The 24,406-nt window shown below is 59.0% G+C and overlaps 1 protein-coding gene across 7 annotated transcripts in view; it reads left to right on the plus strand.

Annotated features, from left to right (window-relative positions):
- Positions 1-23,611, plus strand: part of GRB7 (growth factor receptor bound protein 7) — a 51,560-nt gene extending 27,949 nt beyond the window's left edge. For 5 of the 7 annotated variants that reach the window (XM_074978955.1, XM_074978956.1, XM_074978950.1 and 2 more), the window contains 14 exons: positions 4,171-4,369; positions 5,381-5,522; positions 11,283-11,439; positions 11,819-11,940; positions 12,508-12,585; positions 12,817-12,954; positions 14,337-14,447; positions 15,064-15,162; positions 15,723-15,803; positions 17,968-18,084; positions 18,601-18,661; positions 19,677-19,764; positions 20,557-20,650; positions 21,055-23,611. In XM_074978955.1, the coding sequence (XP_074835056.1) occupies positions 4,179-4,369; positions 5,381-5,522; positions 11,283-11,439; positions 11,819-11,940; positions 12,508-12,585; positions 12,817-12,954; positions 14,337-14,447; positions 15,064-15,162; positions 15,723-15,803; positions 17,968-18,084; positions 18,601-18,661; positions 19,677-19,764; positions 20,557-20,650; positions 21,055-21,201 (1,626 nt within the window). In that variant the 5' untranslated portion in view covers positions 4,171-4,178 and the 3' untranslated portion in view covers positions 21,202-23,611. Of the gene's footprint in view, positions 1-2,783; positions 2,993-4,170; positions 4,370-5,380; positions 5,523-11,282; positions 11,440-11,818; positions 11,941-12,507; positions 12,586-12,816; positions 12,955-14,336; positions 14,448-15,063; positions 15,163-15,722; positions 15,804-17,967; positions 18,085-18,600; positions 18,662-19,676; positions 19,765-20,556; positions 20,651-21,054 lie in introns of those variants that run through there. The other 2 variants (XM_074978954.1, XM_074978951.1) reach the window with 2 other exon arrangements.
- Positions 23,612-24,406: the final 795 nt, after the last annotated feature.

Below are 24,406 nucleotides of genomic sequence, written 5' to 3' on the forward strand. Positions count from 1 at the left end.
AACCGCCTGGCAATGGCTGCTTTGTTTTGCAGCGCGTCGGGGGCGGGTGGATGTTTTTGAGCGGGATTGAAGAGGCAGGAAGCTGGGAGGGTGAATCACAGCGCAGGGCCCTCCTTAAAGGAGCCCTGCCCCTTTCCCTCCGGGGCCAGGCTGGCGTGAGTCAGAGCCAGGTGGGGGCGGGAAGGAAACAGCAAGAAGTTGCCAAGCTGGGAACCCAGATGCCCCCTTTCCCTCTGCCCAGAGTCCCAGGCCAGCTCCTGGGTGGGTAGCTTTCCTGGGCCTGGAGAGGGCAGTGGGGGGTTGGGGGCTCTGACCGGCCGGGAGGAAGCCTAGCATTGCCGGGGGTGTGCCAGCATGGCATGGGAAGTGCCCCCCAGAGGCCCCCCCCACTCACCCACCCACTGCGACGTGCTTCCAGAGCTGCAGACGGCTCCGACTTTAATACTTCAGTGATTTTAATGGTGTTCTCCCAGGCCCATAAAACCTGCTTGTGCAGCGGGAGAGGGGCGGCGGGGAGGGCTGGGGGGGCGCTGTTTATCCCCTCAGAACTGCATCAGCTACCGCCCGAAGGAGTGGCTTGTTGTGCCTGATGCGAGGAGAGTTCGTAGACCACATCCCCCTGCCCCACAGGGCTAGAGGGGCTGGATGGAGGACCAGGAGCCGGCTCACGGGGTCTCGGGCTGCTGGGGTCCCCTACGCATCCTCAGCCAGCTGGCACGGCCTGGTGAACGACCCTCCTGCCATCACACGGCCACCCTGCCAGCCACAGGCCTTAGCCTGCCATGGAGAGAGCCCCAGCAAGGCAAGGAGAGATTGGTCTCATGGCCGACAAACCGGCTGACTGGGGCAGGGCAGACACCTGGCTGGAGCCCCGACTCGTAGCAGGGCTGGGTCGCTGCATGACAGCGTCCGGCTGCCCTGACCAGAGTGGGGGTCCGATGTGATGACAAGCCCACTGGGTCCCTCCACGTGCAGAGCTGCAGGGGAATTCCAGTCTGGCAGGCAGAGCGCTTGCTTGGAGGTTGTGCTCTGTTCTCAGCTCTGCCACGGACTCCCTGGACGGACGGACGCTCACTGCCTGGGTACCCCACCTGTTCACTGGGGATAAAGCCCTGCCCTGCAGCCCGGGGCGATGCGATGGAAGGACAGGCAGTGCCCAGGTACTAAGGCCACCAGTATGTCGAAAACCCACTGAACGCCCCCAGCACCACGCTCTGGCTTCACCCTTCCAGCATGAGGCCCTGCCAATGATTTCAAGCGGCTGCTGTGAGTGGAGGAGTCCCCCCTCGCTGGGGATGCAGCCTGCAAACCAGGGTCACCAGGCATGAGGGGAGGCAGAGGAAACAGCTGGACTGGCAGGAGCATGTATATCACAGGAGCCTTGATTGGGTCACATCCTGCTCTCAGCGTCCTGGGCCTGAATGCTGGGAAGTCAGGGGCATAACAGGGATCAGAATCTGAGCCCGGGAGCCCACAGAACTAGCCTCATTCACCAACCCACCCCGGGTCTGTTTCATACTCCAGCCGGCCCGTCTTGCTGGTCACCAGGCGTAGTGGAGAATCCGGCTGCCCCAGCTTGTGTGACTCACCCCCGATTCTCCAGCGCAACCCCACAACACGGTGGCAACACAGACACATCCAGGAAGCTGCTTTTCTAGCCTATCTTTGGAACCTCAGGAAACCAGTCGTGGGGCCAGGTGGAGGGGCCTGGCAGCAGCCCAGATGGTCACCTGGACACGGCTGTCCAGGCTGGGCAGCCAGATTGACCACTAACAGGGAGATGGAGCTGCTAACAGGGGGGCAAGGGGGCTCTGCCTTTTTAGGTTTGCCCAGGCAGAGGCACCTCGGCCGGAGCTGGCAGGTTGGGCCGTGCCCGCCCCAGTACCAGCTGCTCCCCAGTAGGGCAACGAGTGCCCTGACCTCCATGGCCAACGCAAACCCTTGGACAAGGTGGAAAGGGACCCGGTGCAGAGGACTTACTGCTGCTGCCCCCTACATGACGCAGGATCTCACCTGCCACTCACCAGGCGCTCTGGAAACCAGCCTGCAGAGGAGGCCGGGGGTGAGAAGGGTGGGGCTGTGGTGAGTCACCTGCCCAGGTGCTGACTCGTTGTGGGCCAAAGGACAAGAATGGGCCAAGGGAGCTGCCAAGGGCCTGTGTCTGATTCTGGTTCTGCGGTTCTTCCGTCTGACGCCCTGCACCTGGGGTGTAGCCAGCTGGGCTCTGGCTTTTGCCATCGGTGGAGCTGCTCTGCCAGCCATGCAGGCAACTGGGAAGCTGAACACGATGCAGCCAGCAGCATAAGGGACTGACACCCATCACTGGCTGCCAGACAGGGAGAGTGGCCCGTGTAAAAAGCCGAGAAAGCAGCTGGCTAGATGGGAGGGTAACCGCCCAGGCTCAGAGTTGCTCAGAGTTTCGGTCAGTTGTTGGAGGTGCCAGGGAGCAGGATATACCTCTGCAAGCATTTCTTTAGGCTGAACCCAATCTGGTGGGTTGAGGTGGCCCCTGAGAGCCCTTTGGGGCACGAGGCCTCGTGCAATGACGTGCGTGAGATTGAAGCGTGCGAAGGAGAGCGCATGGAGTCCAGGTGCAATTAGCTGACTGACTCGAGCAGTTGGGGTAACTGTGCCCAGGAGACCTGCCTGACCGCTGAAACTTCCTGGCCGGGGCACCGTGTGAAGCCTGCTGGGGCAGCACCAACGGCCGTGCAAGGTCCTTGCACAAGCCAGCTTTCCCGTGTGGCTCACCAGGTCCTCTTACTACTGGCGCACTTGGGTCACCTTGACCTCCATGGCCCACATCTGCTAGGAACAGACGCAGGCCTCTCTCCAAGCAGGCGTCATCCGGCACCGGCAGGCGTGAGTTTGCGGCGAGCGATCGCAAGTTGCCACTCGAGTCCTTGGACCCAGCTCCAGGCCAGGAGATGTTGGATGTGGCCCGAGGCCGTCACCGTGGCAGGGGAGGGTTTGTGCCCCTTCATGCAGCAGCGTAAGCCAACAGGCTCCCGGCCCTCGTTCAGGGCACACAGCAGGGGCCAGGGGGCTTTGCTCCGTGTTCAGGGCAGGCTCTGTTCTCCACCGCGCCAGCACTGAGCTGAGGGACCCCACTCCGGAGAGTCGCTGGCGTAACGTACGCTGCAGCTTTCAGAGCCGACGAAGCATCGGCGCGGCTCTGGGGGGGCTGCAGGCACCGGGGGGATGGGGTGAGCACTGCTCTGTGCCTTCTCCCTGTTCCGCTCCCCGGCCCCAGATCTCCCTGTTTGACTGGTGCTGGGTGTTTCCTCCAGCTCCTCCCCCCCGGTGCAGCCCATGGGTGCAGCTCTCCCTGGTGTTGCTAGGTGCCCATCCTGGACCCGGGGGGTGGCTTAGGCCTCTTTCTCCAGTCTGGCCTGTTCCCACCGCAGGGCAGAGCTCTCTGGGACACGGGGCGGCAGCTCAACGCTGCTCCCCTTCGCAGATCTAGCTGCAGCGCAGGGTGTGGGGGAAGGGACCTCCAGCCCTGTTCTGTGCAGAGCCAGGGTGCCCCTCTGTCACGGAGCGTGGGGGTCGCCAGGCCCTGTACCCCCACCCTCAGGCAGAGGTGACTCTCACTCGGCAGGGGGAACAGGAGGGTTATGGGGCGACAGGGACCCAGCACAGAACAGACTGGTCAGCACAACCACAGACGCCGTCAGCACCATCCATCTCGGGGAGCGGGGCCTGGGGGGGTGTCCCTGAGCCAGGCCCTGGCCCCCCGCCTCCCTCTCCAGCCAGACCAGACTGTCCCACTCCACAGCCCAGCTCCAGTTCCAACCAGCCAGGCCCCTCCTCCCGCCTCTGTCCCATTTTCCTGGGGAAGAACATTGTCCCCCTGGCTGCCCAGGTTACAGGCCATGGCGGCCCATTGCCTACGTGTGAGAAGTTGTCACACGGAAACTCCCCTCACTGCTGTGCACTCATGCGGTGCCCGGGGAAACTGAGGCACCCACCTTGGGTCGCTACAGGACGGTAGGAAACACCTGCAGCCCAACCAGGGGCATAAAAGCCTCACACACCCCACTTCCTCACACCCTCCTCAGCTGCAGGATGCAGGCTGGTGCGTGGCATGGCAGGCGGGGAGTCACGGTGGTCTGAAGGGAGCCACAGAGGCCGGCGTAACCCTCCCAGTCTCTTCCCTTCTCCCCCCAGATAATGCCATGGACCTGGCCGCGCTGCAGAATGACCTGCCCACCACCTTGGAAAACCTGTACCAGGGCTGCCTGGAGCAGGACCGAGCCAGGAGCTTGTCCAGTGGCAACACCTTCCCCGCCGGCGAGCAGGACAAGGCCGGGCTGCTGGCCGGCGGAGACATGAAGCGCTCGCAGCCGCTGGTCATCCAAGTCAACAGGTGGGGAGCAGTGCATTGTGGGAAACTCCATCCTGGGGCTCAGGATTTCCCCAGCAGTGTATCTGGCCTGCCCCTGGGTACGGGGAAAGCAAGAGGCTCCATCCCCTCATGGAGCTGCAACACCCTCCCCCCTTTTGCCCCCCACAGTCTTGGGAAGTGGAGCATTTTAAAGCAAGGAAGGTGAGGAGCATGGAGTTTGAGGGGGGCGCTTGGAGCTGGGAGTCAGGACGCCTGGGTTCTAATCCCAGCACCCAGCACTGCGCTGACTTGCTGTCTGACTTTGGGTGATTCCCTCCCCTTCTTCTGAGCTCAGGCTCCCCATCTGCAGAAGGGTGTCCCGGGATGAGGGGAGATCAGCCAGTGGAGGGACCCACCAGGCAGAGTCAGAGCTGCAGCCCACAAGGCGGGAGTGCTCGTAACAAAGCAACCAAATACGCCCCCAAGGATCTCCCAGGGCCCCTGGATGGGGCCTGCCACTGCCCCTGCCTGCCCCACACCCCTTTACTTCCCAAGACAGGTGGCTCTTCTGGGGATAACCCCTGTTTCCTGGAGCTGGTGGTGCTGCAGCCCCAGAGACGGGGAGCAGGCAGTTTGGGAAGGCTGTGTCCTCCCAGCAGAGCACTAGGGAGAGCCAAGGGTTTAAGTTTAATCACTAATTCACCTGCCTGCCCCTGGACAGCAGGGCCTGGCCCTGCTCGGAGCCCCTCCTCTAAGAGCTGGGAAGCCACCAGAACTGGTGTTGCCTGACTCAGTGGGAGCATCCTCCATCCCTGAGAAGGGGCTGCAGGGGTCTGGGCGCGTGTTGCCTTCCCGGCTCTGTGCTGTTGTGCGTCTCCGACCGGCATGTGGGTCACAGGTATCTTCTCCCCTGGTTTCAGTGTGGGTCCCGGGTCTGGGGCCTCCCAGGGCCTTGCTTTATCCTCTCCCTGGCCAGACCCCATGCTGCGCAGGGCAGGGCGCCCCTGCACTGCCAGCCCCCTGCCCTCACCCCAAACCTCTCCTCTCCGGCAGGAAGCTGAAGGAGGAGGAGCCGCGAGCCTCATCACTGCCATCCATCCCCAACCCCTTCCCCGAGCTCTGCAGCCCCTCCAAGTCGCCCATCCTCAGCAGCCCCTCGGCAGGGCAGGGCCCACAGTGCGAAAGCGGATCCCATGTAAGTGCACCGGCATGGCCCCCGGGAGGGCACGGCAGCTCCGGGAGGGTTTGCTGCGTTGGCCACAGTGGTGGTCGGATGGGGGGAATCAGTGGACCAGTGCGCCAGGGCACCTGGGTTCTCTCCCTGGGTGCAGGAACAGGCAGAGCAAAGGGTCTGGGCAATGGGGCTGGGTGTCCGGACTCCTGGGTCCTATTCCTGATTCTGCCTCTGACCTGCGGTTTGCCCTGAGGGAGCCGTTCCCCCAAGTACTAATGCTGCCCTGTCAAACCCGCCCCCCGCTGGGTCTGTCCTGTCTGGGATGCTGCAAGGCAGCTGGGCATGACGGGGCTTGACGAGGCAGGTGGTTGGTTCCCATAGGGACGGTCGGTCGGCATAGACCCCGCTGTGTTTGGATGACCCAGGAGCCTGCAAGTTTGTAATTATAGGTAGGACGGTTTCCAGGCTCCCTTGGAAACTTTCCAGCACTTCCCACCTGATGCCTCCTGGGCAATCACATTAACCTCTTGTGTGCGGAATGAGGCACCCTGAAATCACCAAGCACCTCAGGCAGAACAGCAGAGCCTAACCAGCACCCCTGCCCCGGATGGAGACCGGGATCAGGGCCCCCTTTTGTGCAGAGATGTAGCTGGGCTGGCGCTGGGGCAAGCAGCAGTTTTCCCTCTAATTTTTTTCCATCTGGGGCAGAATACATTTTATTCCATGCACCAAGACACGGGGGATGTGCACCCCCCAATAGAACCACATGCTGCCCATGGTGGGTGGCCGTGGACGCTCTACTAATCAGTGATTTAAGAGCTATGTCACAGCAGCGGTTAGCAATCAGGGCTCCACTGTCCTGGGCAGCCTGTCCTTGCCCCAGCCAGCTCACAATCGGACCAGACAAATGCGGTGGGTTGGAGAAGGCTCAGGAGAGCTGGGAAATGTAGCTGCCACTCTGCAGGAACAGAGAAGTAGCAGGGAGGGAAGCGGCTGCTCTTTCGAGGCTCAGCTCCCTTGCCCTGACAAATCTGCTTGGCTTTGCTCTCAGAACCCCTGAGCCTGTGTTTCTGAAACTCTGGATCAGTTGTGGGCACTGAAGGTTTCACTGAAACTTCTGCAGGAAGTCAGGTGTGAACTCCTGGCATTCTGTCCCAGTCTCAATTCAGAAAGCTCCCTTCCTCCTTGCAGCCCACCCCCTACGGTCCAGCACCTTTCTTCACTCCCTGTCCTAAAGTATTAGGCAGCTTGGCTGAGGCCTGATTAAAGTCCTGACGTGTTCTGCCCCAGAGGTGGCTGCATTTCACCAGGTTGGGACAGAGGACTCTATTTCTTCTGTGTGAGCAAAGTTATTTGAGATCCTTCTGGACAAGAACTAGTGTCGCCACGTCGGTCTCCATCCATGTGTCCAGCTTTGGCTGTTCCTTCGGGCTGAGCGGATGACCGGATGGAGCACAGGGGCTCTGGGGGGTTTTGATGGTGGCAGCTCTCCTGGGTGCGAGGGGGGAGAACGGGATTACGTGTCAGTCCCTGGAAGAGTCTCTGGATGCCTCTTGGAGGTGTGTGTGCCCCCGTGTGCTCGGCTCTCGCAGCCAATTTACTGATTTGCCAGCAAGGAGTAAGATTACAGTGAAGGGCATTGGAGAATAATAACAGTTATGGTTCTCTTGCTGTCGTCTGGGGCAGGAGGAGGCGCTTGGATCTGATCACAGCCGGGAGGAGCAGTGGGGCCAGCCATGAGGAGCAGAAGGCTATGGGGCAGGGAATCACATAGCCATGGACTGGGTAGGGGGCCGCACGTCCCTCTCCCATGCAGTGCCAACAGGTCTTAAATCCCAACCCGGCTGCCACAAGACCTGAATCTTCCCGGTGAAGAAGATGGCACCAGCAGCATCCTGGCGCCATGGGGTTGGTGTTTGGGGCTCGGGGGCGGCCCTTCACCCCCAGGGCTGGGTTAGCTGAGCGGGCAGCGGGCCAGAACTGGTGTGCCTCCTCTGTGCACTGGGAGGTGCTGCTGAGAAGCCAGAGCTGGGCAGAACTGACAGGCTGTGCAGGCCGCATGCCATAGATTCCTCAGGCCTAACACGCTCGTGACAGTCTCTTCCCAACATCCACAGCTCAGAGGCTTCAGGACAACCCCAGACAGGCAGCGCCCGCCCCCACCCCCAGCTGAGCCCTGCCCAGGGTTCCCTGTAAGCTGAGCATTTGGGTGGTCACCCGCAAGAGATTTGGGTGCTGCTCAACGGGTTAGCGGAGCGGCCACAAGCGGCAGTGTGTGTTTGTATGGGTGGTGCACAGCCGCACAGGCCATAGCGCACATAGCAAAATTTATTCTGCCCATGGATTGGAAAAAAAGGAGAGGGGACACAGAGGCCTTGTAAACCGATCCCTTTTGGCAGCAGCTCGCATGTGCCCAGATCAGCTGGTTCCCAGGAAGCCCTCAGCACGGTTACTCTCTGCCAAGGACAGGTTGTCCCTGGGCTGGGAGCTCAGGCACAGATGGTTCCCAAGGCCTCCCTGGCAGAGGGGCCGAGCAGTCGAGACCCTTGTTCTTTGGGGTCAGCAGCTACAGTGCCCAAGAAGCCAGGAGCTTTTGGCTTTGGTTTGGCCCGGCTGCTGGATGGGGAACTCTGGAAGTTCAGCCCTAGGGGGATTGGGCATGGCACATCCATGGGACTTCTACCCTTTGCTTTTCTCCAGGCTAGAGAGCTCCAGATGTGCTGGTGGCTAATGCCCATTGCAGGCCGCACAGGGGCTGCCTGGGGACGCAGGGGAAGGGGTTCATGGGGCACACAGCCAAGGCATATCCTGGAGACAGCATGCAACCCCTGAGGATCAGCATCTAGGCTGGCTCCCACCCCGGAAGGGAGTTAAAAGGAACCATGCAGCGGGTGCTACAGGGGGTCAGCCCAGGAGCTGCTTTACTGCAGCCCTAAGGACTGTTTGCCCTCTCCGCACACAGACGCTCCGGGTGTGGCCAGCGCCTGAAAAGTTCAGGCAGCTGGAAGAGAGAGAGCAGCCAACTGTAGAAAGAGCTACACCTCCACCTCCGCAGGTAGAACCTGCCGGGGAGAGAGGAGAAAGCCACTGGAGGAAACGGAGCCCTCCTGGCAAAGGTCACGGATTTCCTGGCACGTGGAGGGGCCCCTCATCCGGTCATTTGCACCAGTGCACAGCTGAGTGCACGAGGCTCCCGTGCGAGCTTTGCACTGGTTTCACTGAGGACATAAAACCTGGGGTGCTGGGTCCAGCGGAGCAGCCGATGGGTCAGTCAGGCTCATCCCGCAGTCTACGGGGTGCACCTGAGTCCCTCAGCCCCAGCTCCAATTCAGTGCAAGCACATGCTGAGGCAGTTGCTGCAGAGGGAGCAGAGGGGCCTTACCAAAAGCGGGGGGACACAGACAGTACCCCCCCGAGCGGGGCGGGGATGAATTTGGACGACAACAGCTGCCGCTGAAATCTCGGCGCACAGAACGGGGCAGGGAGGGAAGCCAGTCCTGCAGAGGTAGGGCGGGATTCAAGGGAAGCGAGAGGCATTTTTGCAGCTACCGGCCTTCACACCTCCTCAGCACCATTGTAAAGGGGGGGAAAGATGAGAAAACTGGAGCGGCAGCGTGGGCCAAGGGGCAGGCCACCAGCCTGGGATTGCAGCAGCCTGCCTTCTGTTCCCTTAGCTGCTGCATGACCCCTGCCTCAGTTCCCCCCACCCTTTCGGCATGCCGAGAGCAGCGGTGCCCCAGCCACGGACCAAGGTGCAAGGGGGGCAAGCAAACACAGAACAGAAAGTCAGTCCCTGCTCTGGACAGCCTGCAATGCCTGTCTGTCCCCCTGGTGTCTGCCAGCATCCGGCACCGCTGTGCCGGATCTCAGCCGGGCAGGAGCTGTGGCTCACTGTTTAGCTATGCAGCGCCCGGCACAACGGGGCCCTCACCACTGCTGCGACCTCGAGGCAGTACACACCGCCATGTGCCCTGCTCTGCCAGGCCGGCGCAGTCGGAGAGCTGCACCTGGACACCAGGAGCATGTAGACGTCCTTTTGTTTGTTAGGTAATGGGCTTTGTGGGTAAGACCCACTTCAATGGGTCTTGCCCCTGAAAGCTCATTGCCCGATAAATAAAATTGTTGGTCTTTAAGGTGCTACAGGCCTGCTTGTGTTCTGTGAAGCTACAGACCACCCAGGCTCCCCCTGAGACTGTTAGACACACGCCTCCATTCACTGCTCCAATTCAGCAGGCGCTTAGCCCCCTCTGGCGGGTTAACTGGGGACTAGCAGAGTGGATTTGGGTCTCAGCCTAACCCAAGATGCTGTTGGGCTTTGATTTCATTGCAAATCCCTCGTGGGCAGGGTCCTACCAGGCTGCAGCTTCCCGCCTGCATCCAGCTCCTGGAGGCGGACGATCTAACAGGGACAGGAATGGGAATCTGGGTACCTGGGTTCAGCTCCTGGCTGGCTCTCTCCTAGAGCCGCTGGCAGGGCCTTGGCCACGTCCCTGTGCCTCCATCTCCTTGCTGGGGCAATGCTCCTGCTCCTGGCGGAGAGGCCATTGGGGTTCAGTGTTAGGGGACTTTTAGACAGCGCTGTGAAAGGGTTGTTAGGACTAGAGATTCAGTGAGCCTGTTGCATACACAAAAACTCCCCCGTCCAGCCCCGAGCTGAGCTGCTACAACCCTGGATTGGCTTCCAAGTGTTGTAATGAGCAAGGGCAGGAACAAAACCCAGGAGTCCTGTCCCCGGCTAGTACGTGCTCTAGCCCCTAGGTAACACTCCCTCTTACAGTTGTGCCTAGAAGCCCTGCTATTGTCACTAGATGATAGTCCCTCCTAGATCTGGGGTTAGGACACAGGCTGCCTGGTGCATGCTTCAGCCCAGGGGTCAGGAACCTTTTTTCACTTGGGGGGTCACTGAGCCACAAAACTGAGTTAGGGGCCATGCACAAGTGAGATGCAAACACCCCAGACAAACAACTTTCGCTGGCCTGGGCCCCAGCAACCTTGGGGCCGCCCACAAGGCTTGGAGGCTGTTCCGCTGCAGAGGGGCAATTTGGGGGCAACCGCTCTGGCCAGCCGGGGAGCACGCAGGGAGATGGGGCTTGTTTGCTATCCCCCTGTTACCCTGCACATGTCACTGCTTCGCCTTGGGAGCGGGGCTGTCTGGCTCTGCAGCCCCCACCCTGTCCTCCCTGGCGCTGCAGGGGTTCCAGCCACTAGGCCAGGGGTCTGCAACCTGGAGAGGCTCCTATGTGGCTCCCAATGCTCTAATTGCAAAGAACAAACAAACCCTCCTGATTATTGTCGATAAACAGCGAACATCCAAAAGCCCCCAAATGCACAACTCCTACCTTAAACCGCAACCGATGTGCGATTGCCAAACGTTGGCTAACCCCCACCGTCCTCCAGAGAGAAAGGTCGGGAGTGAAAGTCGGGAAGCGAGGGGGACAAAGCAGGAGAAAATAGAACAGGTAAAAAGTTTGCGAACGTCCTGCAGTAAACACATATCACGCGGCAAGTTGTTGTGTGCGCTGGTTGCAAACATTGCGCGCGCACAGGGTTTGACGTTACTTGTTACAGGCCGTCTCGCAGTCACCTGCGTCGCGGCTCTCGAATGACTGAGCTTTTTACCGAATTGGACAAAATTGCCCTTCCTGCTATTTCGGTTGCCGACTCCTGCCCTGGTGCACTCAGAACCGACGCCTCGGGGGGAAGGGAGCCCAGGGGGCGTCCATGTTTGGAGTCGGGGGTAGGCTTGTGGGGGATGAACCCAGCCTGGCCTCTCCCCCACAGGTGGTAAAGGTCTTCAGCGAAGATGGCACGTGCCGATCTATGGAGGTCACGGCCGGCGCGACAGCCCGCCACATCTGCGAGATGCTAGTGCAGAAGACCCACGCCCTCCACGATGACAGCTGGTCCCTGGTGGAGCTTCATCAGCATCTGGCCCTGGGTGAGGAGACATGCACCCTGGGGTGCCTTGCATGGCCACCAGTGCACACCCGCAACCAGCGGCGTGGGGGCGGAGGGAATGCACGCGTAGTTCTGTGCATGGGCCCCCTCATGCCCAAATGCAAACGCAGCCTCGGGGGAGGCTTATGTTGCCAGCTCTGCACTGACTGCAGGCTGGGGTGAGGTCAAGTGAGGGACTATTAGCCCCCCAAGGCACAAGCTCCTGCCACTTGTGCTAAGAGAGCAACTTGCTCAGCTGGCGCCTTGGCAAGCTGCTGTGGTTTCTGAGACCGGCCGCTAGAAGGCACAACGGGCTGGGCCAGGCTTGCAGGGGAGGTTGGCACGGTTCTTCCCTGACCCTGCGGCTTTCTCCTCCACAGAGCGGTGCCTGGAGGACCATGAGTCGGTGGTGGAGGTCCAGGCTACCTGGCCCATTGGAGGAGACAGCAGATTTGTCTTCCGGAAGAACTTTGCCAAGTACGAGCTGTTTAAAAGCTCACCAGTAAGTGCCTCCTGACCTTGCTACAGCAGGGCCCAGTCCAGCACGACCCAGGGGAGTGGGGACAGCAAGGAAACAACAGCCTTTCAGGAGTCACACTCCAGTCAGTGAGGTGAGACACTTGCCTCCCTGCATCTCCCGGCACCATCCCAGAAACAGAAGAGCCCTGTCTGGACAGGAGCCAACCCTGGACAGACGCGGACCTGGTGGTGCTCAGAGAAAGAATCGCTGATCTGGCTGCCTTCCCCTCTCCTGAACCGCTGGGGCCCGGGCGCCGCCCGGCTGGGGATGAGCTTTGGATGTGCTAAAGCAGCTGGATGGGTCGTCCGGCCCCTTGCGGCCGGGAGATTGGCGCCAGCGGGATTCCTGAACATCAGCACCGCTCTGAGTTGTCTGGGCCACAGCCCAGTGCACCAGGGGCTTGTCCTTTCTTGAACTCACTGCTCCTGAGCCCAGGGGAGCCTGTCTGCCCCCGGCCAGAAGCTGGGTGCTGTCATGGTGCGGAGCCCTTCTGCTGCACTTGTCTGCCCCAGAGTCCCTGCTAACCGTCTTCTCCCTCCCTGATCTCAGCAGTCCCTGTTCCCTGAGGCGATGGTCTCCAGCTGCTTGGATGCCAACAAAGGCATGTCCCATTCGGAGCTCATCCAGGTGGGCACCTCTCCCCTCCCCTCCCTTCCCCTCCCGTCAGTCATCACCAGCCCCCAGTTTGGACTCTAGGCCGCTTGGTTTGAAGCAGGGAAGTGGCCCTGGGATTGTCCGTGGGCATCTCGGATAACAGTTTCCCCTAATGCCTGGGCTGAATGCCCGACAGCCTCACGCTTTAGGGGCGGTTCGGTTTCATTCTCTTCCCATTATCCCCCGACCTCTCCTCTCCTGCAGAACTTCCTCAATTCCGGCAGCTGCCCGGAGATCCAGGGCTTCCTGCACCTGAAGGAGGGCGGGCGCAAGGTCTGGAAGCGGTTTCACTTCTCCCTCCGGCGCTCAGGGCTGTACTACTCCACAAAGGGCACATCCAAGGTGAGGCTGAGCCCAGCCTGGGCAGATTTGACCCTTCCCATCCTACAGGTGATCTCTCCAGCGGCACCGCTAGGGGGTGCTGCAGGAGGGGGTGAGGCTGAAGCAAACCTACGGTGGAGGATCGCGTATGGAAGTCCAACAAGAAGTCCCGGGGCACCTTATAGACTAACAGATAAATGGAATAAATAGAATAAATGGACATAAATCAGACATCAGGAATGGTGATGTACAGAAGCCTGTGGGGGAACATTTCAATCTCCCTGGACGCTCAGTGGCAGATTTAAGGGGGGCAGTCCTGAAACAAAGAAATTTCAAAAAGCAAGTGGAGAGAGAAATCTCTGAGCTGCAATTTATTTGCAAATTTGACTCCATCAACCAAGGATTAAGCAGAGACTGGGTGTGGCTCACAGTTTACAAAAGCAGCTTCTCTGCCTTGGGTGCTAAGATCTCCCCATTAGACTCTGACAAAGGCTCACATCCCCCTGTCTGATCTGACTTGTTTTTTCCTCCTTTAATAAGTGCTGTTGATACTGGGCCATTTCCACCTTGCTGAATAGAGCTTGTCAGCTCTGGCCCTCTCTCTTACTGGGACCCCACTCTTTAAATACCCCTCTGAAACCACCCCCTGACTCATGCATCTGACCAAGCGGGTCTTTGCCCACAAAAGCTCATGCTCCAAAATATCTGTTAGTCTATAAGGTGCCACCAGACTTCTTGTTGTTCACTTAGACTAAAATAATTTGTCCCTTCGCCGGTAGCAATAGCAGACCATTCCGAGCTGAAGCACTGAGCGCCCTGTTGATGCTACGTAGCCATCAGCCACATGCTCGTTGTGTAGGGCTCTGCCCCCCTTGAGCCGCGGCCCGGCCACACACACACAAAAACTGAGGCTCCGCTGCAGCCTTTGCCAAGGAAGCCGGGTGGGGGGGGTTTACGTCAGGCAGCGGAGGCCCCTCTAAATTCAGTTGAAAGGCTCTTGGTGCAGCTCCCGCGCTGGTAACCTGCCCAGCAGACTGACCTTCCATAAAGCACCTCATCCAGCATGAGCACGTGCGGAGGCCGCTAAAGCAGATGTGATTTTACAGACCCTTCCTTGACCCTTCGCGCCATTTAAATCTGCCCTCCTTTCCCTTGGGGCCGTTATTCTCGGGGTTTCTGGGGAGTACTCCAGTAACACGCCACAGCCCTGGTCAGCACGGGGGCCCCTCGGGGCTGTCCAGAGAGCCCGGTTGGTTCTGCGACCTCTGCTCCGTCGGTTTCTCTTCCTGGTGTTTGTGAGTGAGGGCCCCAGGGCGGGAGTCCCTCATGCTGAGCTCTCTGGCCCACCACTGCCTCCCCTAGCACACGACATGGTCTTCCTCTCGTCTCCTCTCCTCTCCCAGGACCCCCGGCACCTACAGTATTTCGCTGACCTCAATGAGTCCAACATCTACTTCATCACCCACGGCAAGAAGCACTATGGCACGCCCACCGAGTTCAGCTTCTGCATCAAGGTCAGGCAGCCCCAGGCGTTCCCGGGGGCATGGCAGACCCTGGCTGGCACCCAGCAGACCTCACCTGTGAGGGATGCAACCCCTGCCCAAACAGGGCCAAATCCGTCCCTGCTGCCAGCCCAGCAGAACTTACACCCGGGTGCGAAGTCCTTTCGGATGCCCCCTGAGGGAGAAGGGACTGTAGAAACCCCAGCAGCCACCCCTGAAGGAGGGCAGGGAGCGCAAAGGAGGGCTGGGAGTCAGGACTCCTGGGTGTGGTGGCCAGAGGTGAGACTGGTGCATAGACCACAGGGGCCTGGGATACAGGACTCCTGAGCCACATCCCCAGTAATCAGAGATTGAGGTCTCATTCTGGGGACGTAGGACACCTGGGCTCTATCCCAGCTCTGCCAGGGAGCAAGTTCTCACGGGGAGAGCAGGGAGCTGGGGATCAGAACTCCTGGGTTCTCTTCCCAGCTCTCCCAGAGACTTCTCGGGGCGAGCCCCTGCCTCGTTCTCCGCCCCCCTGTAAACCAGGGGCAGCCGGAGGCAGGGGCTCAGTGAGCGCTGGAGGTGCTCCATGCGGTGGCGCTGGAGAGGGGCCCCCCATGGTTACCGGCCTTGCTCTGCTCCGCAGCCCTACAAGGCGCGCAGCGGCATGAAGGGCCTCAAGCTGTTCTGCAGCGAGGACGAGCCGAGCCGTGCCTGCTGGATGGCTGCCTTCCGCCTCTTTAAGGTAAGAGCCCCGGCCCCCGGCGGCCCCATGGCTGGCATGCGCCAGCGGATGGACGGTGACCCCTGCTGGCTGAAGCGGGGACTGCACTGGGGGAGGTGGAGCCACGTGGGTTGAGGAGGGGTGGCTAATGGGCCTGTAGGGGCAGGAGCGACATGTGGGGGACATGTGGGAGAGAGGGGCCGGGGGGCCAGCACCTGTGGGAAGTCTGGGGGACTAGCGGGGGTCAGGCCCCCTCCCCGGCGCTCACCCACAGGGAGGGGAAGTGGGGGCGGGGAGGGGGCAGAGCAGGAGGAAGGAAGAGGCAGGGAGGGGGTGGGGTCCGAAGAGATGCTGTGGGACAGGGTCTGGGGTGGTGGGGGTTGTTCCAGCCCTCCCCTGGGGTACAGTGTCACGGGGAGGAGTCACACGGGGGGGCGGCCACATGGGCAGAGCCCCTCCATCTCCCTCCTCAGCCGTCACCCCGGGTCGGGGTGCCGCTTGTCCAGCAGCACCTGCTGCGTGCCCGGCGGGAGGCAGAGCTCTGCGGCGGCTGCTGCTCACAAGGGCTGTTTCCTCCCCAGTACGGCGTGCAGCTCTACCGGAACTACCAGCAGTCCCAGTGCAGACCCAGCCAGCAGCCGCGGATCAGCACCACGCCCCTGGCAAGTGCCTCGCCTGGGAAGCTTCCTCTGCGGCGTCTCCACGGGACGCCTGCCCCGCTTGCCCCCGGCTGGCTCAGCGGGTTGCGTTGCCTCCCTGTTGCCGTGGACTGAGGTGGCCCCGTTCCCACCTTCCTCCTACATCCCTCCTCCCGGGCTCGCTGGTGGTGACGGGAGAGCAGGATCTGGTCAGGCAGCAACTATTTACTGCCCTCGTTGCTCCAGGCTGACAGCCCCGTGGCTCAGCACCTACGGATCTCTTCAAAGCGGGTAGCTGTGCTGGGCTGTAGCTTTACAAAAGAAACCAAGCAGTCTTCCAGCTCCTTAAAGACTAATCATTTTATGCATTGGGTAATAATTACCGAATACGCCATCATAATTCCCCAACGAATAAAATTGTTCGTCTTCACGGCGATATAGCTCAGAGCGGCTGTTCACTCCAGAGGAGATGCTGTTTCTTCCTCGCACCACTCGGGGTGTGATGAATACTGTCCAGAGGGAGCTGCCAAGCCAGCGAGAGCTGGTTGAAAAATGGGGATTGCCCCAGGGAAAGAGATGGTGGTGCATCATGGGAGGCCTGGGCCAAGGGCATCCTGGGGGATGTAGTCCAGCCGACCGCCTGGCCCATAGAGGATGATGGCAGCACAGACCAACAGAACTACAGCTCCCCTGAGGCACCATAGCACCCTTTCCCAAGCAAACCTTTTCGAGGCTTGGGGGAGTTGGGTTTTTAGAAACTCTCTTTTTCCGTGAATAATCGGTTTGGTTAAACCCCCAAACTCCCATAGCAAAACCAGCTTCAATGGGAAATTTTCAACCGACCCTCCCCGGGGCTCCCTCATCCTCCCCGGGGCTCGGGTGTGGTTCCAGGCGAGCCGCCCAGCAAGGCAGGGTGTCGTGCGAGTGCGCAAACAGAACGAAAGGCGAGAAGGCCTCAGACGGCGCCCTCTGCCCTAGGAAGAACAAGGTGTCCGGTGTCTGGATCTGACCAATGCAGCCCTTTTGGAGGTTATTGTGGCTGGGCCCCTGGTGGCTGAGTGGCCTAGTGGCTAGTTCTCTGAGTAACGGGCAGGAAAGAGGGGCGCACTGGCCCCCTGTGCTAACTCCGAACCGCTCCACATTGGGACTCCCTAAGAATCCAGATTCCTCTTAGGTGGGGTGTCTCGGTAGGTCCCCCACTTTTCCCTGAGGGGCCAGGGCTGGGGCTTACTTGCTCCCATGGCTGCTGAGCAAAGAGGCTCTGGTTCATGTCCTCAGCGTGCCGAACTGGGCCCCTGCCGCCTTACTAGTCAGCCCCAAATTGACCCAGGCTCCTTCCTTTTCGCCTCCCTCCAGGCCTGGCCGTGCTTGCTGGTAAAGTGGGACAGGGCTAGCGGGGCCAAGGAACTTTCTTTAACCCCCTGACACCCGGCCCTCCTTTCCCCTCTCCCTCACCATCGCAGACCCGGTTTTGTCTCCACTGCTTGCTGGACCACATCTCTGTGAGGGCCCCAGTTGGCCCCTTACATTCACCCCCAAACTAGACATGGCTCTGAGGTCACTGGGGGAAGGACCAGGCCACGCCCTGGGTTAACCAAGGGCAAAACGGTATCATCTTAAACAGCAAGTCGCCCCCGGAGAGCGGCACTGTCAGTTCAGACAGCGGCATCAGCCTGTTGGGAGCATGTCGGATGTTGAGCTTTTTGGAAAACCTGACCCCCAGCCTGGCAGGAAGCAGTCACCGGAGAGGCTCAGTCCACAGGGCCATTCCCTGCGGGTTCTATGCGGATGATGGGGCAGTTCATGGAGACAGAAGCTGGTTGGCACCTAGTGATGCAGCTGGCCAGGAAATGGTTCCTTTAAAATACCCAGGAGTCCGTGGGCCATGGCAGGATTTGATCATAACGGAGCTTTGATTTCTAAGCCTGTTTCGTGCTGGGGAGACGTACTCAGTGAACAGCCCTGTTTACGCCCAGAACTTCTCCAGCTCAACACTTAGAGGCCCCCAGCCCCATTGCTGGTTGGCCTCAGTGCTGACCTCATGGGACCCCTCTCCAAGCCGCGTGCAGAGCAATGAACTGTAGAACCGCAGTGATGTCTCTGTCCCATCGCTCCCACCATCCAGTGCAGGATCCCACCCTTCCCTGCCACTGTGGCTGCGGTTCTCAGCTGTGGTTTCCTCCCGCAGAGAAGCATGTCTGACAACACCTTAGTGGCCATGGATTTCTCGGGGTGCACGGGCCGCGTGATCGAGAACCCCAATGAGGCACTTACGGTGGCCCTGGAAGAAGCTCATTCCTGGAGGGTGAGTGGGTGCGGCTGCCTGGAGCTGGATAGCAGAGGCCGGTCGGGAAAGCAGGGTGTGCCTGGAGGCAGCTGCCCAAATAGCTTCCAGATTACGGCTTATCTGAATGGGGAGCTGTACCAGTTTAGCTTAAACAATTAAACTGGATGGCGGATGCCGTGTGGTAGTAGCTGTGTTGACCCAGGAATATGAGCTAGACGAGGTGGGTGAGGTGATGGCTTAAGCTGGACCAATGTCTATTGGGGAGCAAGACCAGCTTCTGAGTTCCACGGAGCTCTTCCTCCAGTCTGGGAAAGGTGAGATCAGGGCTCTGGTGAACCTGACATCGTGGTCTCACTCAGCTGCAGCCTGTGCTGTCGGCCCCCTCTGGTTTGGTCCCATCCTTGCTGCCAGGTCGTTCCCATCATTCACTGGGGCGCTGGTTTCTGCTTTGATTCTCCATGAAAGTAGCATTGCATGAAGTCCTGATAACGCCACCCCGTGGTAATGCCCTGCTCCTTCCTTTGCATGCTGCAGAAGAAGACAAGTCACCGTTACAGCTTGCCAACTCCCTGCCAGGGCTCCCCGCTCAGTACAGGTGAGTGGTGACCCCTTGAGCCTGTTCCCGTTGGCTGAGGGGAATGCAGGGAGAGGCTCTTCCCCAAGGGATTCTGGGCTTTATCGAAGAGGAGCCGGACTCAGACGCTGAAGGAACACAATCGGTCCAATCCTGCTGAGCCGTGTGCCAGCCCCAAGGGGGTGTGACAACTAGCAGAGCAGAGGGGTTGTGTCCGACACACACCCTGCACCAGTGCAAACAGGGACACAAAGTGGAGGGCAACTCACGATGAGGCTTGTTCCAAAAGTGAAAGTTGAGATAAAAAAAAGATTTTAGAAAACCTGAAGTGTTACCCTGGATCTTCTTCTAGCTTTGGTTATAAGGGAATTTGGGGATCGAACTGAAACCTTCCCCAGCGTCTCATATACAGGGCCTACTACTGCTGCCAGCCAGCAATGCCTGGCTCTGCCACTGACTCCCTGAGAGACACTGGGCAAGTCACTTGATTTATCTGTACCTCAGTTTCTCCTCTCACACCTTGTCTATTTAGCCCGGGAGCCCTGTTGGGTGGCAACTGTCTTCCGTTCTGTGTCTGTGCAGCACCCAGCCCAATGGGATCCAGATCTCAGCTAGGGCCAGTGCTACTCTGTTGTTTGTGCGGTGGTAGCAATGAGAAGGTGCAGTCACAGACCAGAGCCCTGTGGTGCCAGGCACAGCACAGAGACAGAACAGAGACTGTCCCTGCCCCAAAGAGATTTCCCTTTATCTCTTTCTTGCTCCCTCCAAGGCCCCTTGGGTTTTACAGACCCCAATATACTAGCTGCTGCTGTGAAAGGGTTCATAAAAGAGACAAATACAAGAAATTTTTTGGTATGTTCTGTTATGGCTCTGGTCTGAAGAAGTGGGTCTGTCCCACGAAAGCTCACCACCAAATAAATTATTGTGTGAGTCTTTAAAGTGCTACTGGACTGCTTTTTTGTTTTGATAGTATATAGACGAGCACAGCTCCCTCTCTGTTACTAAAAATTTTTTTCTTTCTGTTTTCTTTTCTCAGCCATCCATCGAACGCAGCCGTGGTTTCATGGGCGGATCTCAAGGGAAGACACACAGCGCTTGATAATCCAGCAGGGATTAGTGGATGGGTACGGAAAGGCTTCGAACACTGATGACATGGCTTCTGTTAACTTGGAGTCAGCATCAACTCTAGGGACTCCCTGTGCAGGATGTCAGTGAGGCCACATGCTTAGCCAGCTTCCAGACACATGTGGACAGCAATTTAATCCTCACTCACACAATATTTTCCTTAAAACCATTCTCCTTAAAGCCCCTGCGCCTGGCGACATGTGGCGACAGGAGAATCTGACGTTTGTTTTTTAATGTGAGTTTTTAGCCCTAGTGGTTGCAGAAAAAATGTGACCCTGGTCCAGGTTCAAAACAAGAAAGGCAAATTGCTCCCCAATTTAAAAAAATACATATATTTTTAAGAGGAATATTGTACTTTTTGCAGCCTGGCTCATGTTTTTGGATAATTGGGCTTGGCAGTCCTGCTTTTGTGGGTAAGATGAGCCCTAGCAGTGATGCTAGAGAGGACAAAATGAGAAAGGCTATGATCATCATGCTTCAGGGCATCCATTAGTTCTGGGGTCAGGAGGGAATGTCCCTCCTTGGTCCAGGACCGTGCAGTTAGGTAGAGTTTTACGTCTTACAGTTGTTTAGAACAGGCCACTGTCTTGGAGGAGATTATTGTTTACATTCCCCCCACGGTCACAGCATGGGTTGGGCTGCTGTCAACTGTTTGCCACGTGCAACTGTGTTGTATTCAGCCGAGCTGACTCGAAAGCTCAGCAGCTGCTCTGGCCTCCCCTTGCTGGGCAGCAGAAGTGGGGTGGGCTGTGGCAGGGCATTGGTAATGGCCCCCTCTCTTGATTTTTCAGGGTGTTCTTGTTGCGGGAAAGCCAGCGGAACCCCAAGGGCTACGTTCTGTCCTTGTGCCACCTACAGAAGGTCAAGCACTTTCTCATTCTGCCGGTGAGTGCCCCTGCTCAGCCTCAGCTGCTGCAGACGAGGCCTGCCCAGCAGCAGGGGAGCGCATGCTTCAACACTCGCTCTAGATGCAAACCCAAGAGGAGGAAGGTCACATATAGGAATGGTGTAAAAGTAGCTCCCTGGTACTCCAGACCTGGCTCCTTCCAGCAGGAGAAGCAGGGCATGGGGCAGGAGCAGCCCTGTGGGGAGCTCCCAGCCGCCCCCTTTGTGAGTCCCGGAAGAGAGGCGTATAACCCAACACTAACTGTGGGAACACGCCTATTCCCTCCTGTGTTGCCTCCTTCCAGGAGACGTCACTGCAGCAATGCTTAACACTTCCCGAGGGGCTGCACTGTCCAGCCAGAGGTCAGGATTGCTGAGCACGCACTCTCCCTGTTCCTCCGCAGAGCGAGGAAGAGGGGCAGCTTTACTTCACCATGGACGATGGCCAGACGCGCTTTGCCGACCTCATCCAGCTGGTGGAGTTTCACCAAATCAACCGGGGCATCCTGCCCTGCAAGCTGAGATACTGCTGCACCGGCATAGCTCTGTGACGGGGGCAGCAGGCTCTGCGAAGGACCCCGACGAGCACAGCCAATGCACAGCGAGAGTGGGACCAGGGTCAGCTCGATCTTCCGCCCCGCACCCCACTTTGGCCAGGGTAGCGGCGGCCATGGGGGCGGCCTTGGCTCGTGCGCACCCTCTGCTGGGTGTCAGTCACTACTCAGCCCCATCACATGAGCACCGGAGGGAGGGTTGAAACACTGGCACAGCCCTCCCAGCGCCCCAGGAGAATGAAGGATTGAAAATCACCGTTCCACAGGGGTCCTCAGCCCTCTGCTTCCCCTAGCGCAGTCTCGCCTCACTGCTGTCCCTCCCCAGCCACCTCCGCTCCCGGCTCTCTCTGCCCCTCGCCCCGTATCCTCCCACTCCTGTCTGTGCCCCTCCACTCCCATCATTCCCTGCGCCGTATCCCTCTGGTCCATAACCCTCCAGGCTTGTATTCCTCACCCCATCTGCGTCCCGGCACCCCCGGCTCTACCCCGATATGCTCTGTATGTTTTGACCCTAGAGTTTCCCCTCCCTCCGCAATTACTACTCAGTGTTAATGGTCATGTTCAGTGGGCCCTTGGGAGTCCAAGGCGGGAGCTGCTTGTTCCTCCTCCCCTTTCAGGCCCTGAAGGATGGGCCCGTTCGGTGTGTCCCAGCACTTCCCCTCCACGACGCCCCGGAGGCTGTGTTCTTTGCCCTCCTCCCTGGGCCCCGGCAGCCTCTTGGCTGGGTTGGTGCTTCTCATCCTTTGGGCCGATCTAGCCACTCATGCACTTTCTCCCCTGGCTTGCAAACTCTCCGGAGAGTGACTGCTCGGAGCGGAGCCATGGGGATGGTTCTTTCGCCTTTCTCTTCTGGTTTCCACGTCCTTCTGTCAGACCAGTACCAGAGCACCTCCGTCTAACCTAGACTGCAGGGGAGTGGAGCCCAGACCCTTCTGTGCATGGGCGGAGGCCCACCTTGCTGCAGCCTCCTTCGCCCTGCCCTGGAGAACTCCCTTGGTGCCCTAGCCCCAGGGGCAATGTTCAGAGCCAGTGGGTGAAGCCGGCAGGGTCACAGAGCTGTTTCTGGGCAGGCTGGGGTTAGCAATGAGCTATCAGGTCACGTGGAAAAGCCCCAGGCATCAGTATTGATAGTAGGTAACACTCAGCTCCTGTTGACAGGGCTGGCCTTACTCCCAGTCCTCCAGGAGGAAGTCGCTCCTTGGGAAGGAGGGAGAAGGTAGCGTCAGCCAGGTTCAGGGCTGGCCAGGAGCCAGGGTGATTCATAGAGAGATTCCTCTACCATTTCCCCAGGGCCACGGGAATCTGCTGGGTTCATTCGGGCTGAGTCAGAGAGTGGGGAGACCTGGAGGGGGGGTGGGGAACTCCAGGGTTGTGCTTCCAGCCGGGCCTTGCTCAGATGCTGGGGAACTGGCTTGGACATGGCAGCGTGGAGAAAAGGGGATGTTGGCGGCAAGTGTCAGTGGCGAGAGCAGACAAGTGGAAGAGCCCCGGTAAGGACAGGACCGGGCCAGCGTTTCCTCTCGTTTTTCCCATCCATGTGCAGAATAAACTTTTATGTGGGCCACAGCACGCGCAGAGGTGCACCGCCCCTAGAAACACACGCTGCCGGCCACACATCAAGCCTGCTGGCCGTGCTCTGCCGATCAGCTGGGCAGCCCCCGATCTCTCCTGAGCGGTCGCCCAAGCGCTCGGCTGACAGGGAACACTGGACTGCGTCGTTTCCTGTCGATTCAAAAGGGGTTTCTGCTCCCCAGCATGTAGGGCTGCTGGGACACGGCGCTGGGGCTTTGCACTGGTCTGGGAAGTCTGGAGGAAGAGGAGGTTCCTAGCACTGGCTAGATGCTGACTGTCCTTCGCCACCCACCTCCGTGCGCTCTGCCCTGCTGAAAGCACTGACCTCCGCACACCAGAGACTCCCACAGCCAGGGCTACCTAGGGTGGTACCAGCCCCCAAAGCACCAAAGAACCCTATGGGGGGAACAGATGTGACCCACTTGCTGGGCAGTTGTGTGCCCCATAGGGGCCACATACACAGGCTGCTGGCCACATGGCTAATAGCAGTGAGTATTTCAGCTAAGGCAGTAGCTACACAGGCCTTAAGATCTCCAGGTTCACCTCTTGCTGCTCAGCCAGGGCTGTGGGGTCGCCTTTGTTAGAAGGATCCTGGCCTTTGCTAAGAGGAGGGACCTGTCTCTATTGTACAGAATGGAGAGGCCAGTTGAACTGTGATGTGTTTTATACAAGTGGTAATAAAAGTTATTTTTTCATAGCCTTGCTTCTATTTTGTACAAAACAAAACAAAAAAAAGGAGAAAATAACCCAAATTAGCACCAAGCTCTGTAAGAAGACCAATTTATCTCTATTTATGTCTACTCCAGAATCTTCTCACTACAAATAAAGCTCATCGATTTCATGCCTGAGTGCGTTGCTTTGCTTCCCTTGTGGGGATGTGTTTGGGGATGGATGGGGCAGGGGGTTTGGGATCTGCCCAGATGGGCACTGAACTTCTCACCTCCATGCAGCATCAAACGCTGATAGCAGCCTATGGGAAACTGCGTGCGCTTGAGACCCAGATTCAATGCCCAGCTCTGCCCAAGGCTCCCTGTGGCCCTGGACAAAGCTCCTTGTGTCTCTGGGCCGCTCTCTCCCCATCTGTCCCCTGGGGATGATGCTTTCCCTACCTTCCATGGCAAGGCTACGGTTCAGGTGCATTCAGCCCTCAGCGTTCCCATTCACTAAACGTCTCCCCAGCTGAAAAGCAAATGGTCCCCTGGGGCCAGCACTGCCCCCAGCAAACTGCAGCCCTGCGAAATCCAGGGCTCCAAGCCAGGAATCTGCCCCCTGCAGCGTTTCATAGCAAAGCCAAGCCAAGGGGGCTGACCGGGGCCTGACCAGGGCTCTTTGCACCTGGGCTCAGCCAAGAATCTTCCAGGAGGTTCAGCCAGCAGAGCAGAAATCCACCAACGTGCCCTGCTTCCCGCGTCGCACAGTGCTGCTATTGTGTGAACTAACCGCCCTGCCTGACCCAGCCAGGGCTCAGCTGGACATAAGCCCCAGTGCCAGGCGTGCTGGGTTGAAGCTCTGCCTGCTGTCTTAGTTCCCAGGGCCCTCTCTGTGCATCACGTGGGGTGGTGGCCAGACAAGATTAGCCAGGAATCATCCTGCAAATCCATCCTGGGATTAACGAAGGCCAGAAGATTAA

The sequence above is a fragment of the Carettochelys insculpta genome, chromosome 28 (assembly GCF_033958435.1).
Source record: "Carettochelys insculpta isolate YL-2023 chromosome 28, ASM3395843v1, whole genome shotgun sequence".
Taxonomy (NCBI): domain Eukaryota; kingdom Metazoa; phylum Chordata; order Testudines; family Carettochelyidae; genus Carettochelys; species Carettochelys insculpta.